At 43.6% G+C, this 17,634-nt stretch overlaps 2 protein-coding genes across 2 annotated transcripts; one reads left to right on the top strand and one right to left on the bottom strand.

The window, feature by feature from the left end:
• The first annotated feature begins 245 nt into the window (after positions 1-245).
• Positions 246-11,116, top strand: cssa27h6orf62 (chromosome ssa27 C6orf62 homolog). The gene is made up of 5 exons (XM_014178852.2): positions 246-1,934; positions 2,331-2,507; positions 4,011-4,136; positions 4,586-4,720; positions 9,685-11,116. Exons 1-5 carry the CDS (start codon positions 1,806-1,808, stop codon positions 9,808-9,810), a joined length of 693 nt encoding a protein of 230 aa, XP_014034327.1. The 5' UTR covers positions 246-1,805; the 3' UTR covers positions 9,811-11,116.
• On the bottom strand, positions 11,034-12,715 carry acot13 (acyl-CoA thioesterase 13). Its single transcript, NM_001146400.1, is given in 3 exon segments — positions 11,034-11,615; positions 11,986-12,170; positions 12,563-12,715. Coding segments are annotated over 3 exon segments (426 nt in total). The 5' UTR covers positions 12,647-12,715; the 3' UTR covers positions 11,034-11,458.
• Between the last annotated feature and the right edge of the window lie 4,919 nt (positions 12,716-17,634).

The following is a 17,634-nucleotide window of genomic DNA, read 5'->3' as shown; positions in this document are numbered from 1 at the left end:
CAACAAAACATTACGAAACTTATAATCGATCAAATAAACCTCACGTAGAAAATAACCCATTCATTCATTCATTCATTCATTTTTGTTTTGTTTTTGGTTAACCAAATTCGACACTTCTCTCAATTTGACCTCCATACAAAAAAAACCCTCCTTGCTTTAGTGGGATAAACATCACCACCAGCTGGAAGGATTTATTATTGTATTTATTTTCCGCCGAGTTGACCCTCTCGCTTCCTCTTCCTCTCTGGTGTGTGTGGCCGCCATTTTGAGGTTAGGTTGTTGAACGGACGAGCTTGCTAGCTACCACACGACAACACCAGGACGAATACAACAACTGGAACTGAACAACAAACAAAAAGAGACGTTTTTACAACAAAAACATCGTTCAATATGGGTCCACCAGGAGACAACCCACGTCGTGTGTCCTCTGAAAGAACGGAGGATTTCAGTTGGTTTGTCAATTTATCTTGACATGGCATGTAGGTTAGTTGGTGGTTGTGACGACTGAAGGGAGAAAAAAAACAACACAAAGCGCAGATAGCTAGCTAGTTAGTACCTCAACGCTTGAAAGAGATTTTTGTCTTTTTGAAACACGTTTGTTGTCTGTAAAAAAAACCAAAAAAAATTAAGAAAATCAAGTTGGTTCTCTCGACGGGAATCCTAACCAACACGATGATGATGATGATATTGAAGCAAAATGTCATTTAAAATGCCGAGATACAACAGTTAGCTAGCAAGTCAACGGGACAAGTCATTCGACTAGTAAATACCAAGCTAGCCAGATAAAAACTCGGCGGAAATGTAAAACGAAAGATGGGACTGTCAGCTAGCTAGTTAGCTAACTAACCCGCACGACACACAGGCCTCAATTACGTCAAGAAATAAAACGATGTAGCTAGCTAGTTAGCCCACTAACTAGTTAGTGTTGGAAGTGTATACTGCTTAGCCTAGCTAGCTCACGTTAACTAGTCAACAACAAAAATACTCCCCGTCACTATGAGTATCGACAACGGATGTAAACAAGGCCGCGGGCCAGTTCAATGGCAGTAAAACAAAAAACAACCCGACATGTCAAAACTACTCTGTAAACTTCAACGTTGTAAGTTGGTGCCGTCGTCTTGTGGAATCTACATGTATTTGCCACGATGGTTTTCTATACCCCCAGTTATTCAGGAACACGTTCATAACGCGGTCTCTGCCGAGAAATAAACACAAAACAAACGGGGTCAATCATGGACGAAGCTTTGAGTTTGAGAAAACACGAATAGAATTGTCTGCTTTTGTTTTTGTGTTGTAATCTCCTATTTCACTAGCGAGAAGTAGTGTCGGTATGGGTTTTGGAAATGGCTATCCTTTCTGTTAGTAGTTGTCAGTAACCTAAAGAAAAAGGTGTACCTTTTATTTTTATTTTTTAATTTGCTCATTTGTTTTCACTAGGCAAATGTGTTGAATTAAAGTTAATTTGGCCTGTATTCGAATGTCATACTTTTAATCACAACATGGCTTCTTGAGTAATTAATAAAACAAATGTAGCCAAATATTGATTTAAGAAACCCCCCCCTCCTCTTCCTGAGCATAAACAATTTTAAATAAATAAAATGACATAGCTTGCTATTTCATTCGTTTCCTCCTCAACAAGTTGGTAGTTATTTTCAAAAGATCTAGTGTAGAATAATTTAGATTTCTCGTTCTGTTTAAAAAAAAAAAAAAAGGGTAGCTAACTAGCTACATATAGACAACTCGAAAGTATAGTCCAAAAAAAATATTCTGTAATAGAAACTGACACTAGCCGTCAACATCTAATAATGGGGGACCCAACCTGGAGAAGAAATCAGACTAGAGATCGACTCCGTGCTCAGATTCGAAAGAAAAGGGAATCGTTGGCTGACCAGTTTGACTTCAAGATCTACGTAGCCTTTGTGTTCAAGGACAAGGTGACTATTATGGAGGAAGCAAATGAGGTCCTACTTTTCCCCCAGAGTCCCATTTAACTCGTGGATACCATTTTTTTTTTGTTGTTTTTTTCTGCCTGCAGTTTGAAAAAAAAGTTGCTAACTAGCGTTAGCGCTTCTACTTCAATCAACACTAGTTAGCATTGGCTCTCGAAACTACCTCTAACTTCCTTTAACACTGGACACGGAGACATTAAAAATGGCGTCCACGAGTTCATCTGACTCTGGGGAAGTAGATAAAGGACCTCGTTGTCAAAATACCGAAGTTTGCCTTTTTTTTAATGTCTCTTCCATTTCCTCTCTTTTCTGCTCCTATGGCAGAAGTCATCTGCACGGGTTATTGTTATTGTCTTTTTTCCCCCCTCTCTGTTCCTTCAGAAGAAGAAGTCAGCTCTTTTCGAGGTAGCTGAAGTGCTACCGGTGATGACCAACAACTATGAAGAGAATATCCTGAAAGGTGTACAGGATTCCAGCTATTCCCTCCAGAGTTCCATGGAACTTCTGCAGAAAGATGTTGTGCAGTTGCACGCCCCACGTTACCAATCAATGCGCAGGGTAAGTCAAGAACACGGATTCCGTTCCGTTTTTTTGGGGCAAACCTACCAAACCGTGTGCGAACAACATGTAACGGTGTAGGTTCCGTCCCTCTCTTCGCCCCCAACCTGGGCTCCTTGCACACATCAACAACTGACACCCCTCGAAGCATCGTTACCCATCGCGCCACAAAAGCCGCGGCCCTTGCAGAGCAAAGGGGAAACCCTACTTCAAGTCTCAGAGCGAGTGACGTCACTGATTGAAACGCTATTAGCGCGCACCACCGTTAACTAGCTATCCATTTCACAGCGGTTACACACACACACACACACACACACACACACACACACACACACCCCGCCACGGGCACAGTTGGGCTTTCCTCCATGTTGTTGTTGAGGAAATGTTTTTAGGTTCTAATTCTCAGAGTTAAAAACTCCTACGGACATTTACGAAAGCTTAACCAAGTTTTTAAATTCTTCCCAGAGGATCAATACAGCTGCATTAGACAAACATTTTCACACAAACACTGATATTTAACCCTTCCTCCTAGACTGAGTCTCCTCCTACACATCTGTACAAACATTGTATCTTTACTGCTAGGCAGGACACTAGTAATACGGGCAAAAAAACTTATTTCTCCCTTCACGTGACCTGACCTCAACCCCCCCCCTCCACTCCCAATCACTAACCCATAGCTCTCTCCCCTTATCGATGCCTGACACATGTAATCGCGCCCATGCACTCAACACATTCCAAGCTTAATTGCACCCACTATATACCTTCCTCCTATAACCATTCACTTCTGGTGTAGACCGTCTAAACCTCAGCACTCCCTCAGTGACATGAATAAGTATATTTTCATATTCATCAGTGTCAACAATGAATGTTCCTCATTTCTACTAGCATGACTCACATTGTAGCGTTTCAGCCAGTCTGCCTGCCACATTGTCTATTGTCCTTGGGTAGACACGGACCTGGCTGTCTGTAGACTACTGGCGGGTGTTCATTTCCCCACCCTGCCCGGGGGAAACCATGCTGTTTATTAGCCTAAAGATGAAATAAGTTATGTGGCGAAAAGTGCATGTTGATGAGTTCGATGCCCCTTTTCGGCGTGAGGTTCGACTGCCGTTTGACCAATAAATATTCTCATAGTGTGGGTAGGCTAGTCTACATTATCTGTGAACTGTTGGCTAGACCAGAGTAGACACATTTACTATTTAACACAACAGTTTTTGTGACAAAACTTATCGGTATCGTTAAATGTGAACACATGAACTTCAGAGTTTAATTTGGTACATGGGTGGGGGGGGGGGGTCCGCTTTGTGTGCACTACGGCATCGCACACTGATTGGTGGAAACACCACTGGTGGGAAAATGTTTGAATATTCACATGGAAATCTGTTGCTAAATTAGATGTGAACCCTAGCTAGTGATACAGTACACTCCTTTTTGACCAGAGTCCTATGTAGGTAGGTGACGTGCTGTTTTATTGACTGTATCGTTCCTCTGTTGTTGTTGCAGGATGTCATAGGATGCACCCAGGAGATGGACTTCATCCTGTGGCCGCGCAACGACATCGAGAAGATAGTCTGTCTCTTGTTCTCCAGATGGAAAGGGGCCGAGGAAGAACCCTTCAGGCCTGTTCAGGTAAAACATTTATAGCTTCCTTCATCAAATAGCTACACACCTGGGTCCTATTCACTTACGCCCCTGAATTCAAATGTTATATATATATATATATATATATATATATATATATGTGTGTGTATTTTTTTTATTTTACCTTTATTTAGCTAGGCAAGTCAGTTAAGAACATGTTCTTATTTTCAATGATGGCCTTGGAACAGTGAGTTTAACTGCCTTGTTCACGGGGCAGAACGACAGATTTTTACCTTTGTCGGTTTGGTGATTCGATCTTCTAACCTTTTGGTAATTAGTCCAACGCTCTAACCCACTAGGCTACCCTGCCGCCCCATATTCAAGCAGTATTCTATACTGTTCCGTTGAGGGCCAGTCATGGTGTAGTATCTCTATTTATACATTTTTACGAAGTGTTGTATCCAATATGTATTTCTGTTTTTTTTGTTTATCCACAGGCCAAGTTTGAGTTTCATCACGGAGACTACGAGAAGCAGTTGTCGCACGCTGTCGGCAGGAGGGACAAGGCTGGAATGGTTATGAACAACCCGACTCAGTCGCTCTTCCTCTTTATGGACCGACAGCACTTACAGGTCAGTCCATTCACACGGCACAGCTGAGTTTTTACCACCTCTAGGGCTCTGGTTAGACACGGTGACCTGTATAGGGAATAAGGTGCCACTTGGGTTGATAGGTGGCGGATGAGTCGCATCTCTCTCGCTTTAGTTTTCAGACAGCTGTTGATCCATTTGGGCCTGTGGGTGGGTTCCACCGATGTGGTTTAAATTCATCGATGATTAGAGCTAATCTAGATTTTTGTAAATCCTAGGTTTAATAATTCATCAGAGATGTGTTGCACCACTTCATTCTAAGTCCGGATCAGTAAATCTATAATTAACGATTTTTTAAACTATGATTAGTGACATGTTTAGTGTTAACCCGATATATATATATATATTTGGAGGAATCTCGTGAGATGAAACGGAGTAGCTAGCCTACTTGACAAATGAGACCACTGACTTTCATGTTCCTTGATATAATAACAATGTAACGTTATAACCACTGCATCGGTGAAGGTTCTCATGGGTTGGCTGATTTTTAAATAAAATCAGTACTAGACAGAAAACGGTAATTTGTTAGCTACTTGTCGCTAGCTTTTTATTTGTTTATTTCACCTTTTATTTAACCAGGTAGGCAAGTTGAGAACAAGTTCTCATTTACAACTGGGACCTGGCCAAGATAAAGCAAAGCAGTGTGACACAAACAACAACACAGAGTTACACATGGAATAAACAATAAACAAGCCAATAACACAATAAACAAGTCAATGATACAGTAGAAAAAAGAAAGTCTATATACAGTGTTGTGCAAAACGCATGAGGAGGTAAGGCAATAAATAGGCCATAGGAGCGAATAATTACAATTTAGCAGATTAACACTGGAGTGATAAATGAGCAGATGAAGATGTGCATGTAGAGATACTGGTGTGCAAAAAGAGCAGAAAAGTAAATAAAATAAAAACAGTAAGGGGATGAGGTTGGTAGATGGTGTACAGCTGCAGCGATCAGCTAGCTATCTGCTCAGATAGCTAGTTTATAAACCAAGCTAGCTAGCGTACAATATAATTTATTATTGTCATTACTTAATGTTATTTAGCCATTTTATTATTTGTGCGCTAGCCGCCTGATCATGACACGTCAAAGAAGTTCACATTTCTCCGCTTATGGGGCGGGCGGGGGGGGGGAAACCCTCTTGTAGGAGATGATGGAGCAATTTAGGAACCTACTGGAGGATAAATAAATAAAGACAAACAACACAAATGTCAAAAAGATGGAAAACACCTGGGCCATTTTATGTGACAAATGTAATGGATTGACACGGATTTAAAGAGAAGAGGGAACCAAATCGGGGGGAAAAAAAACCTTAAAAGCCAAAAAGGATACAGCAAAGGAGAGGCGGGGGCTATTTCAGACCGAAGGGGCCTCCGGCCAAGGGAATTGATCCTATCACCTAGAAGATATGCGAGATGGTTCCCCAGCAGTTTGCCCCTCTCCATAACCCCTATGATGACGATAGACAACTTGACCCACCAATATTTACTAAGCATAAATAACTGGTAAATATCAATGCCTACGATGCACGACTTAAAACAAAAGCTAATGCTACTTCATTACAACATGTTACATAACATCATCATTCGTACCAAGGCTGGGCATATCATAAACCTCAATTCAATTGTTGTACAAAATGGGGAAAGTAAATAGCCTAGTAATAATGAGTTTAATTATCATTAAACTCAACAGGATTCAACCTGTCTTAATTATTCTCTACCGATCTAAATTCATATAAAAAAAATGTTTTATTCATTGAGCAACAAGCTTAATTAATCTAGGTTTAAAGTGAAAATTAATCTTATGTTAGAGGAAGGATTTAATTTAACTATGATTAATTTAAAACCAGGTTTAATATTTGGTGTAACAACATTAATAGCTACTCCTTGATTTAACCCAGAGTAATAGCTACTCCTTGATTTAACCCAGAGTAATAGCTACTCCTTGATTTAACCCAGAGTAATAGCTACTCCTTGATTTAACCCAGAGTAATAGCTACTCCTTGATTTAACCCAGAGTAATAGCTACTCCTTGATTTAACCCAGAGTAATAGCTACTCCTTGATTTAACCCAGAGTAATAGCTACTCCTTGATTTAACCCAGAGTAATAGCTACTCCTTGATTTAACCCAGAGTAATAGCTACTCCTTGATTTAACCCAGAGTAATAGCTACTCCTTGATTTAACCCAAAGTAATAGCTACTCCTTGATTTAACCCAGAGTAATAGTTAATCCATGTTGGTGCAACCCATCCTGTGTCTCAAATGGAGATCCTTGCTTGGAACGCAGTTCCAGATGGCACCCTATTCCCTAAATGGGACACTACTTTAGACCAGGGTTCCATTGCACTCTGGTCAAAGGTAGTGCACTATGTAGGGAATAGGGTGCCATCTGGAAGGCAGGCGTAAAGTGTGTCTTGACTTTAGACTTCAACTGAAACAGGTTGCCACACAGCCTAGTGCAGCCACTCAATGGCTTTGGGGAAGTGAGGAGCCTATTGAAATGATTTGAAGTAGGCAATTATTCAGACAATGTTGCCAAACCAAACCTTGCTCCAGGCCTGTCTTACCGCGCTCCAGGCCTGTCTTACCGCGCACCAGGCCTGTCTTACCGCGCACCAGGCCTGTCTTACCGCGCTCCAGGCCTGTCTTACCGCGCTCCAGGCCTGTCTTACCGCGCACCAGGCCTGTCTTACCGCGCACCAGGCCTGTCTTACCGCGCTCCAGGCCTGTCTTACCGCGCTCCAGGCCTGTCTTACCGCGCTCCAGGCCTGTCTTACCGCGCTCCAGGCCTGTCTTACCGCGCACCAGGCCTGTCTTACCGCGCACCAGGCCTGTCTTACCGCGCACCAGGCCTGTCTTACCGCGCTCCAGGCCTGTCTTACCGCGCTCCAGGCCTGTCTTACCGCGCTCCAGGCCTGTCTTACCGCGCTCCAGGCCTGTCTTACCGCGCTCCAGGCCTGTCTTACCGCGCTCCAGGCCTGTCTTACCGCGCTCCAGGCCTGTCTTACCGCGCTCCAGGCCTGTCTTACCGCGCTCCAGGCCTGTCTTACCGCGCACCAGGCCTGTCTTACCGCGCACCAGGCCTGTCTTACCGCGCACCAGGCCTGTCTTACCGCGCACCAGGCCTGTCTTACCGCGCTCCAGGCCTGTCTTACCGCGCTCCAGGCCTGTCTTACCGCGCTCCAGGCCTGTCTTACCGCGCTCCAGGCCTGTCTTACCGCGCTCCAGGCCTGTCTTACCGCGCTCCAGGCCTGTCTTACCGCGCACCAGGCCTGTCTTACCGCGCACCAGGCCTGTCTTACCGCGCACCAGGCCTGTCTTACCGCGCTCCAGGCCTGTCTTACCGCGCTCCAGGCCTGTCTTACCGCGCTCCAGGCCTGTCTTACCGCGCTCCAGGCCTGTCTTACCGCGCTCCAGGCCTGTCTTACCGCGCTCCAGGCCTGTTGATTGTGCCTAACAGTCCTTCTCCCCTCAATGCTAACCTGTCACCGCTGCACTAGTCACAATGGTTTTGGAGAAGCTAAAACCTCTATTTGGAGCTCTCATGTAGGTGTTAGAGGATCAGACAAAGGTCCTCTGATACTGTCCAACCCAAAGAAATATAATAAATTAGTGAAATGACATTATTATTATTATTATTATTATTATTAATAAATTATATGGTCTTACCCTTCTCTCTCCTCTTGTCACCCCTTCTCTCCCCTCTTGTCACCCCTTCTCTCTCCTTGTTGTCACCCCTTCTCTCTCCTTGTTGTCACCCCTTCTCTCTCCTTGTTGTCACCCCTTCTCTCTCCTTGTTGTCACCCCTTCTCTCTCCTTGTTGTCACCCCTTCTCTCTCCTTGTTGTCACCCCTTCTCTCTCCTTGTTGTCACCCCTTCTCTCCCCTTGTTGTCACCCCTTCTCTCCCCTCTTGTCACCCCTTCTCTCCCCTCTTGTCACCCCTTCTCTCTCCTTGTTGTCACCCCTTCTCTCTCCTTGTTGTCACCCCTTCTCTCTCCTTGTTGTCACCCCTTCTCTCTCCCCTTGTTGTCACCCCTTCTCTCTCCTTGTTGTCACCCCTTCTCTCTCCTTGTTGTCACCCCTTCTCTCTCCTTGTTGTCACCCCTTCTCTCTCCTTGTTGTCACCCCTTCTCTCTCTCCTTGTTGTCACCCCTTCTCTCTCTCCTTGTTGTCACCCCTTCTCTCTCCTTGTTGTCACCCCTTCTCTCTCCTTGTTGTCACCCCTTCTCTCTCTCCTTGTTGTCACCCCTTCTCTCTCTCCTTGTTGTCACCCCTTCTCTCTCTCCTTGTTGTCACCCCTTCTCTCTCTCCTTGTTGTCACCCCTTCTCTCTCCTTGTTGTCACCCCTTCTCTCCCCTTGTTGTCACCCCTTCTCTCCCCTCTTGTCGTCACCCCTTCTCTCTCCTTGTTGTCACCCCTTCTCTCTCCTTGTTGTCACCCCTTCTCTCCCCTTGTTGTCACCCCTTCTCTCTCCTTGTTGTCACCCCTTCTCTCTCCTTGTTGTCACCCCTTCTCTCTCCTTGTTGTCACCCCTTCTCTCCCCTTGTTGTCACCCCTTCTCTCCCCTTGTTGTCACCCCTTCTCTCCCCTTGTTGTCACCCCTTCTCTCTCCTTGTTGTCACCCCTCTCTCTCTCCTTGTTGTCACCCCTTCTCTCTCTCCTTGTTGTCACCCCTTCTCTCTCTCCTTGTTGTCACCCCTTCTCTCTCCTTGTTGTCACCCCTTCTCTCTCCTTGTTGTCACCCCTTCTCTCCCCTTGTTGTCACCCCTTCTCTCCCCTTGTTGTCACCCCTTCTCTCTCCTTGTTGTCACCCCTTCTCTCCCCTTGTTGTCACCCCTTCTCTCTCCTTGTTGTCACCCCTTCTCTCTCCTTGTTGTCACCCCTTCTCTCCCCTCTTGTCACCCCTTCTCTCTCCTTGTTGTCACCCCTTCTCTCCCCTGTCAGACTCCTAAAACCAAGGCCACAGTTTTTAAGTTGTGCAGCCTTTGCCTGTACCTGCCCCAGGACCAGCTAACGTGCTGGGGCGTTGGAGACATCGAAGACCATCTCCTCCCGTACATGCCCGACTAGGGCCCAGCCGGCCCTCCATGGCTTCCACCCACAACACAAGGAAGACTTAACCCCTAAGCCACTGAAGCAAGTTGATCTTTCTCATCCACCACATATCCTTCCTTCCATTGAGTAGAACTGCTGCTTGGATCTCCTCTTGTTTGTTGGTTTCCATCTTCCTGAAGCTAATTTAAAATAAATTTAAAAAAAAATCCATATTTGTTTTTCCTTACCTACCAAGCTTCCTCCTCCTAGCTCTGCTCCTACCAGTTTTGGATTGGTTGTCCCTTTTATCCACCCGTCCTCCACCGTCCATCTTGTTTTTATTTTTGAACCTGCACGAACATTGATTTTGAGTGGTTGGTTATTCCCCTGGAGCTGCACTGTCAACGACACAGAGCAGTCCAGTCACTGAAGGAACTCATTATGTTGCTACCAAGCAGGAACAAAGCCACACAGGGGTCCTCTTGTCTCTGCTGGACACATTGTAACCCATGTCATAACAGATTGGAAAAGCTTCTGTCATTTCAAAGCTGGGTTAGAGGGAAACGTGTGTTTTTTTTTTTCTAGAACGACTAGCTACAATCTATGACGGGTCAGCCTAGGTGGCGTTTTAAAACGTCTCCTCTAAAGCAAAGATAAAAGGTGAAGGAGTATTTGTCAAATCATTTTGGTGTAGGTATTCACATCCTTTATTTTTCCTTTTAAGGTTTAATGTTGGCTTTTTTTTTTTTTTTTTCCTGGGTTCATTTGCTTTTCCTGTGAAATATGCCAGGAACACCATTGGTAAGATCTGGAGTATAGTTGGGAACTGATGGGAAGAAGTTGTCAAGACCAGTATTGTGAATCGCATGGTGCGGACCGACACACAGGGTTGAAATGTTTTGTTATATGCTGAAGGTTGTTACCACGCAAGCCATTCAAGCTACTGAAATCTGTTTGTTTTTTTCTGGGTATGGGTTGGCATGGGTGTTGTGTGTGTGGAAGAATTAATATACCAGGTTGTTGAATTGATATTAATGGGATCGTTACATGTTCATGTTCCTTTTAATTTGATAGACAAGTATCCTAAAAAGTACTAATTGTTGCAGTGCTTTATAAAATGTAAAATGGGGGGTGTTTTTTTTTTTGTTGCTTGCTTTGCTTTGCTGGGGAAAATAAGGCACAAATCAGTCAGTACATTTTTAATTGAGGGTTTTTCTTTGTTGATTCAATATGTTGGATTTAAAGGCAGTTCATTTTGAGTTTATTTTTTTTAATTTTTTTTAATGCATCTAGAAATCAACATGGCTGAACAAATCCCAATACAATGTAACATTTGAAAGTATTTCTTGGTGTGTTTTTATTGTGTGTACACAAAGTATATATATTTACAGCAGAATGACATGCAAAAAAAAAAAATATATATATATTTAGCAAGTCTGTTGTGGGGTGAAGAACAATTTACTGACAGTATCACAATAGTCATGTTTCTTCACCCCACAGACTTTCTGCTGGACTGTGTCACAGCAGCAGTACGATCATTCACAATTTGCTGACGGGGGAAGAGTTTCCCCTAGGTACAGATCTAGGATCAGCTTTCCCTCCCCCCAATCTTAAATATTAGTGGGGGGGGGTGCTAAACTGACCCAAGACCAGTGTGTAGGGGCAACATCACCCTACAACTGATCTAGCTCCCAAGGTGCTTTGTGTGTCTTCCTTGTGCGATGAGTTTCCCAGAGGCTTTGCTTGTGAGGTCTACAGTAGCGAACGCCAGGGTCCGTCCTTGCTTCAACACAGTGGCTGTGATCAGCACATCCTCACCCATCTTGGCGGCGTTCATGTACCTGTCGGTGAACAGTTGTTCCATTCAGTGGATGTGTCCTAAATGGAACTCTTTTGTGCACTTTAGACCAGAGCCCTAGAGTGTTTTATTTTTCAGACAAAGTGAGATTTTTCCTTTCAGTGTTTTGACAACGGGTTAATCTCTAATCCTTCACCTATTACAGTGTGTGACTTGTAGAGGCTTAGAGAGTTCGGGCTCAGCCCAAGACTAGAAAACCAAAACACGCATTCTGTTTTATTCTACAAGTATATTATCAAGCCTGGATACCAGTCTTTTGTGCCAGTCATACCAAACCGCACCACATAGATCTGAGACCTGGCTACGTTCTTCATTGATCACCTAGCTACTGTAATTTTAACTATAAAACTCACGTGATGTTCATGTCCACGCTGACACCGGGTGCCCCCCGTTCCGTGTACATGATGGCAGTGGTGGAGATGACGTCGACCAGCGTTGCTGTCAGACCCCCGTGAAGGGTGCCCCCTCGGTTTGTGTGCTCCTCTTCCACTTTAAACTCACACACCACTTTCCCTGGGCTGGCTGTTACAATGTCCACCTGGTGGAATAGATAATTATCCCTTGATCAATTAATGTAGAGGACACTGTAATATATCAAGAGTTGTAAGACTAGGGGTAAATCTCAATTGTATTTCCTTGTGTCCTCTACTTTCCTCCTCAAAAATGCATTGGAGGAACCTCCAGATATTCTGCTCCAATGTGCATCGAGAAGGACACGAGGGAGGACGTGAGGAATCAATAAAATACAATTGAGATCCACTCTAGGTAAAGAGATGTAAGGGTGTCGTGAAAACACTTGTTTTTCCACATACACAACAAGCCAGTCAAGGTAGGTAAATGGGTGGAGATGGGAAGCAACCTCCCGGTGCTTACAGTACGAGTCTCTTGTACAGTAACTCGTAAAATATCATTTGTTTTACCGTGACATACCTTACTTAAAACTCGATCAAACCCCGGACTGTCCACCATCGCCCGCATAATTGTTTTTAACGAGTTTAAAGACAGAGTAACCATGTTTAATGCTGAATGAGTTCAATGTCAACTTGATACAAGTAGATTTTCCTCCAAACAGGAAACTGTTCCGATAACTAAATCTTCCGGATATCATACAGTTTTAACAAGGTTCCGCTTTGACTTAATATTTATTGGGTATGATTATGCATTTATTAACTCGGATATGAAAGTGTCATATATATTGAAGGACTTCGTGTTAATTTTCAACATATTTCTACATATTTATTAATTAACTGTCCAGATCTTTGCGTCAACCCGGACTATTTAAACTGTCACACAGCTGTAAAGTGGTGTCGGAGCTCCAGCGACAACACTCATCTAAAATACTTTTTGCTTTCGCTTCTAACAAGATGTAAGCATCGCTATGAAAATAGAGAAACAACGAGTAATATTTCCAAGTCCTTGTCGACTTCAGAAGAAACCAGGACTTATTCTCTGTGATGACTTCGTGTCTGGCTCAAAGATAACGTTGCCTTGCTGAAAATGACAGGGACATGGAGGTCTAGCTAGCTCATATCAGTCCAGTTGTTATTAGTTCCCCTTTCCCTGAAACTATTCACATACTATCCAGTGTGTTGCCAATATTATTTTACCCCACAGTCTGTTTGTGGTTAAAGTTCACTCCAATAAAGTTTGTCCGATGTTTTCAGGCCTCACAACTGTTTTTAATGTTATGTCAATCATCCTTTATGTAACTAAACTCAGCAACAACAACAAAAATAAACTTCCTCTCACTGTCAACTGTGTTTTTATTTTCAGAGAACTTAATTAGCATGTGTAAATATCTGTATGAACATAACAAGATTCAACAACTGAGACATGTGACTAACAGAAATTGAATAATGTGTCCCTGAACAAAGGGAGGGTCAAAATCAAAAGTAACAGTCAGTATTTGGTGTGGCCACCAGCTGGTTCTCTGAAAATAAACACTCAGAGAACTTTAACCACAAACAGACTGTGGGGTAAAATAATATTGCAGTGCATCTCCTCATTGACTGCACCAGATTTGCCAGTTCTTGCTGTGAGGTGTTACCCCACTATTCCACCAAGGCACCTGCAAGTTCCCGGACATTTCTGGGGGGGAATGGCCCTAGCCCTCACCCTCCGGTCCAACAGGTCCCAGACATGCTCAATGGGATTGAAATCCGGGCACAACTTGCCACTCCTATCTGGTCCAGCGACGGTGGGTTTGTGCCCATAGGCGACGTTGTTGCCGGTGATGTCTGGTGTGGACCTGCCTTACAACAGGCCTACAAGCCCTCAGTCCAGCCTCCCTCAGCCTATTGAGGACAGTCTGAGCACTGATGGAGGGATTGTGCGTTCCTGGTGTAACTTTGGCAGTTGTTGCCATCCTGTACCTGTCCCGCAGGTGTGATGTTCGGATGTACCGATCCTGTGCAGGTGTTGTTACACGTGGTCTGCCACTGCGAGGACGATCAGCTGTCCGTCCTCTCTCCCTGTTGCGCTGTCTTAGGCGTCTCACAGTACGGACATTGCAATTTATTGCCCTGGCCACATCTGCAGTCCTCATGCCTCCTTGCAGCATGCCAAAGGCACGTTCACGCAGATGAGCAGGGACCCTGGGCATCTTTCTTATGGTGTTTTTCAGAGTCAGTAGAAAGGCCTCTTTAGTGTCCTAAGTTGTCATAACTGTGACCTTAATTGCCTACCGTCTGTAAGCTGTTAGTGTCTTAACGATCGTTCCACAGGTGCATGTTCATTAATTGTTTATGGTTCATTGAACAAGCATGGGAAACAGTGTTTAAACCCTTTACAATGAAGATCTGTGAAGTTATTTGGATTTTTACGAATTATCTTTGAAAGACTGGGTCCTGAAAAAGGGATATTTCTTTTTTTGCTGAGTTTATATGTTAATACATCTATATGTTATGAGATATTTTATAATCTGTAATCTGTTAATACATCTATATGTTATTCTATACATAGATATATTATAACGTGTGTGTGTGTATATATATATTTTTTTATTTGTGTGTGTGTATATATATTTATATTTATTTCTTATTACATACATAGATACAGTTGTATGTCGGAAGTTTACATACACTTTAGCCAAATACATTTAAACTTGTAGTAAAAGTTCCCTGTTTAAGGTCAGTTAGGACCACCACTTTATTTTAAGAATGTGAAATGTCAGAATAATAGTAAAGATAATTATTTATTTCAGCTTTTATTTCTTTCATCACATTCCCAGTGGGACAGAAGTTTACATACACTCAATTTGTATTTGGTAGCATTGCCTTTAAATTGTTGAACTTGGGTCAAACGTTTCGGGTAGCCTTCCACAAGCTTCCCACAATAAGTTGGGTGAATTTTGGCCCATTCCTCCTGACAGAGCTGGTGTGACTGAGTCAGGTTTGTAGGCCTCCTTGCACGCACAAGCCTTTTCAGTTCTGCCCACACATTTTCTATAGGATTGAGGTGATGGCCACTCCAATACCTTGACTTTGTTGTCCTTAAGCCATTTTGCCACAACTTTGGAAGTATGCTTGGGGTCATTGTCCATTTGGAAGACCCATTTGCGACCAAGATTTAACTTCGTGACTGATGTCTTGAGATGTTGCTTCAATATGTCCACATAATTTCCCATCCTCATGATGCCATCTATTTTGTGAAGTGCACCAGTCCCTCCTGCAGCAAAGCACCCCCACAACATGATGCTGCCACCCCCGTGCTTCACGGTTGGGATGGTGTTCTTTGGCTTGCAGCCCCCCACTTTTTCCTCCAAACATAACAATGGTCATTATGGCCAAACAGTTTCATCAGAGCAGAGGACATTTCTCCAAAAAGTATGATCTTTGTCCCCATGTGCAGTTGCAAACCGTAGTCTGGCTTTTTTATGGCGGTTTTGGAGCAGTGGCTTCTTCCTTGCTGAGCGGCCTTTCAGGTTATGTCGATATAGGACTCGTTTTACTGTGGATATAGATACATTTGTACCAGTTTCCTCCAGCATCTACGCAAGGTCCTCTGCTGTTGTTCTCGGATTGATTTGCACTTTTCCCATCAAAGTACGTTTATCTCTAGGAGACAGAACGCATCTCCTTCCTGAGTGGTATGACGGCTGCGTGGTCCCATGGTGTTTATACTTGCATACTATTGTTTGTACAGATGAACGTCGTACCTTCAGGGGTTTGGAAATTGCTCCCAAGGATGAACCAGACTTGTGAAGGTCTTGCCTGATTTATTTTGATTTTCCCATGATGTCAAGCAAAGAGGCATTGAGTTTGAAGGCAGGCCTTGAAATACATCCACAGGTACACTTCCAATTGACTCAAATGATGTCAATTAACCTATCAGAAGCTTCTGAAGCCATGACATCATTTTCTGGAATTTTCCAAGCTGTTTAAAGGCACAGTCAACTTAGTGTATGTAAACTTCTGACCCACTGGAATTGTGATACAGTGAATTACAAGTGAAATAATCTGTCTGTAAACAATTGTTGGAAACATGACTTGTGTCATGCACAAAGTAGATGTCCTAACAGACTTGCCAAAACTATAGTTTGTTAACAAGAAATTTGTGGAGTGGTTGAAAAATCAGTTTTAAATGACTCCAACCGAAGTGGATACATACATATAGATATTAATCTCTCTCTGACCTAGGTGCTTACTGGTATTCTGGCTTGATTGATTGTAACCCATAAACTCATGTATCTGGTAAATTTAGAGGTAGCATTACCTGGTAACTGACCTACACTGCACAAAAATATTAACACAACGTGCAACAATTTCAAAAGATTCTACAGTTCATGAGGAAATCAATCAATTGAAATAAATAAATTAACCCCTAATCTATGGATTTCACATGACTGGGAATCCAGATAAGGTATCTGTGACCAACATGTGCATAAGGTAGGGGGCATGGATCAGACAACCAGTCAGTATCTGGTGTGACCACCATTTGCCTCATGCAGCACGACACATCTCCTTCACATAGAGTTGATCAGGCTGTTGATTGTGGCCTGTGGAATGTTGTTCCACTCCTCTTCAATGGCTGTGTGAAGTTGCTGGATATTGGCGGGAACTGGAACACTGTCGTACACGTCGATCCAGAGCATCCCAAACATGCTCAATGGGTGAGTATGCAGGCCATGGAAGAACCGGAAAATGTTCAGCTTCCAGGAATTGTGTACAGATCCTTGTTGACATGGGGCCGTACATTATCATGCTAAAACATGAGGTGATGGTGGCGGATGAATGGCACGACAATGGGCCTCAGGATCTCATCAAGGTATCTCTGTGAGTTTAAATTGCCATCGATAAAATACAGTTGTGTTCATTGTCCGTAGCTTATGCCTGCCTGTACCATAACCCCACCACCACGGGGCACTCTGTTCACAACGTTGACGTCAGCAAACCGCTCGCCCACATTGATGCCATCTGCCCGGTACAGTTAAAACCGGGGATTCATCCGTGAGTACACTCCCCACTGAAGTCCATTAAATCCCCGAACTGCAGTCAGGTCAAAATCCTGGTGAGGACGACGAGCTTCCCTGAGACAGTTTCTGACAGCTTGTGAAGAAATTCTTTGGTTTTTACAAACCCACAGTTTCATCAGCTCTGCCATTTGGGATAGAGCCTTGATCTGGGTCACTGTTTAAGGGCATTCCATTCCAGTCAAGCTGACCATGGTCATCCTGTATGTCCAAAACTCAGGCTTCAAAAAACATACTGTAAAGTTACTTAGCACCGCTATGCCACTGCTTTCCATGTGAAAAAACACACGTTCCCAAAGCTCAGCTCCATACTGTAGTTGATAAATCGGTTTGAAACAGACAGCAAGGATCTTTATTACAAAACATCACTCATATCAGGTCCCGAGTCGATCAGCAACGAACAGCGGAGGGTCAAGATGAACCAGCTTGTCCCTGAATGTAAATGTATCATTTAGCTTGGTGTTGACCGTATTAACACAAGTACACATAAACCTTGATCCTTAGTGATTTGCTAAATATGTCAATGAGCATC

This window comes from Salmo salar, chromosome ssa27 (assembly GCF_905237065.1).
Source record: "Salmo salar chromosome ssa27, Ssal_v3.1, whole genome shotgun sequence".
Classification (NCBI taxonomy): domain Eukaryota; kingdom Metazoa; phylum Chordata; class Actinopteri; order Salmoniformes; family Salmonidae; genus Salmo; species Salmo salar.
This window is presented reverse-complemented; position numbering and strand designations above follow the sequence as displayed.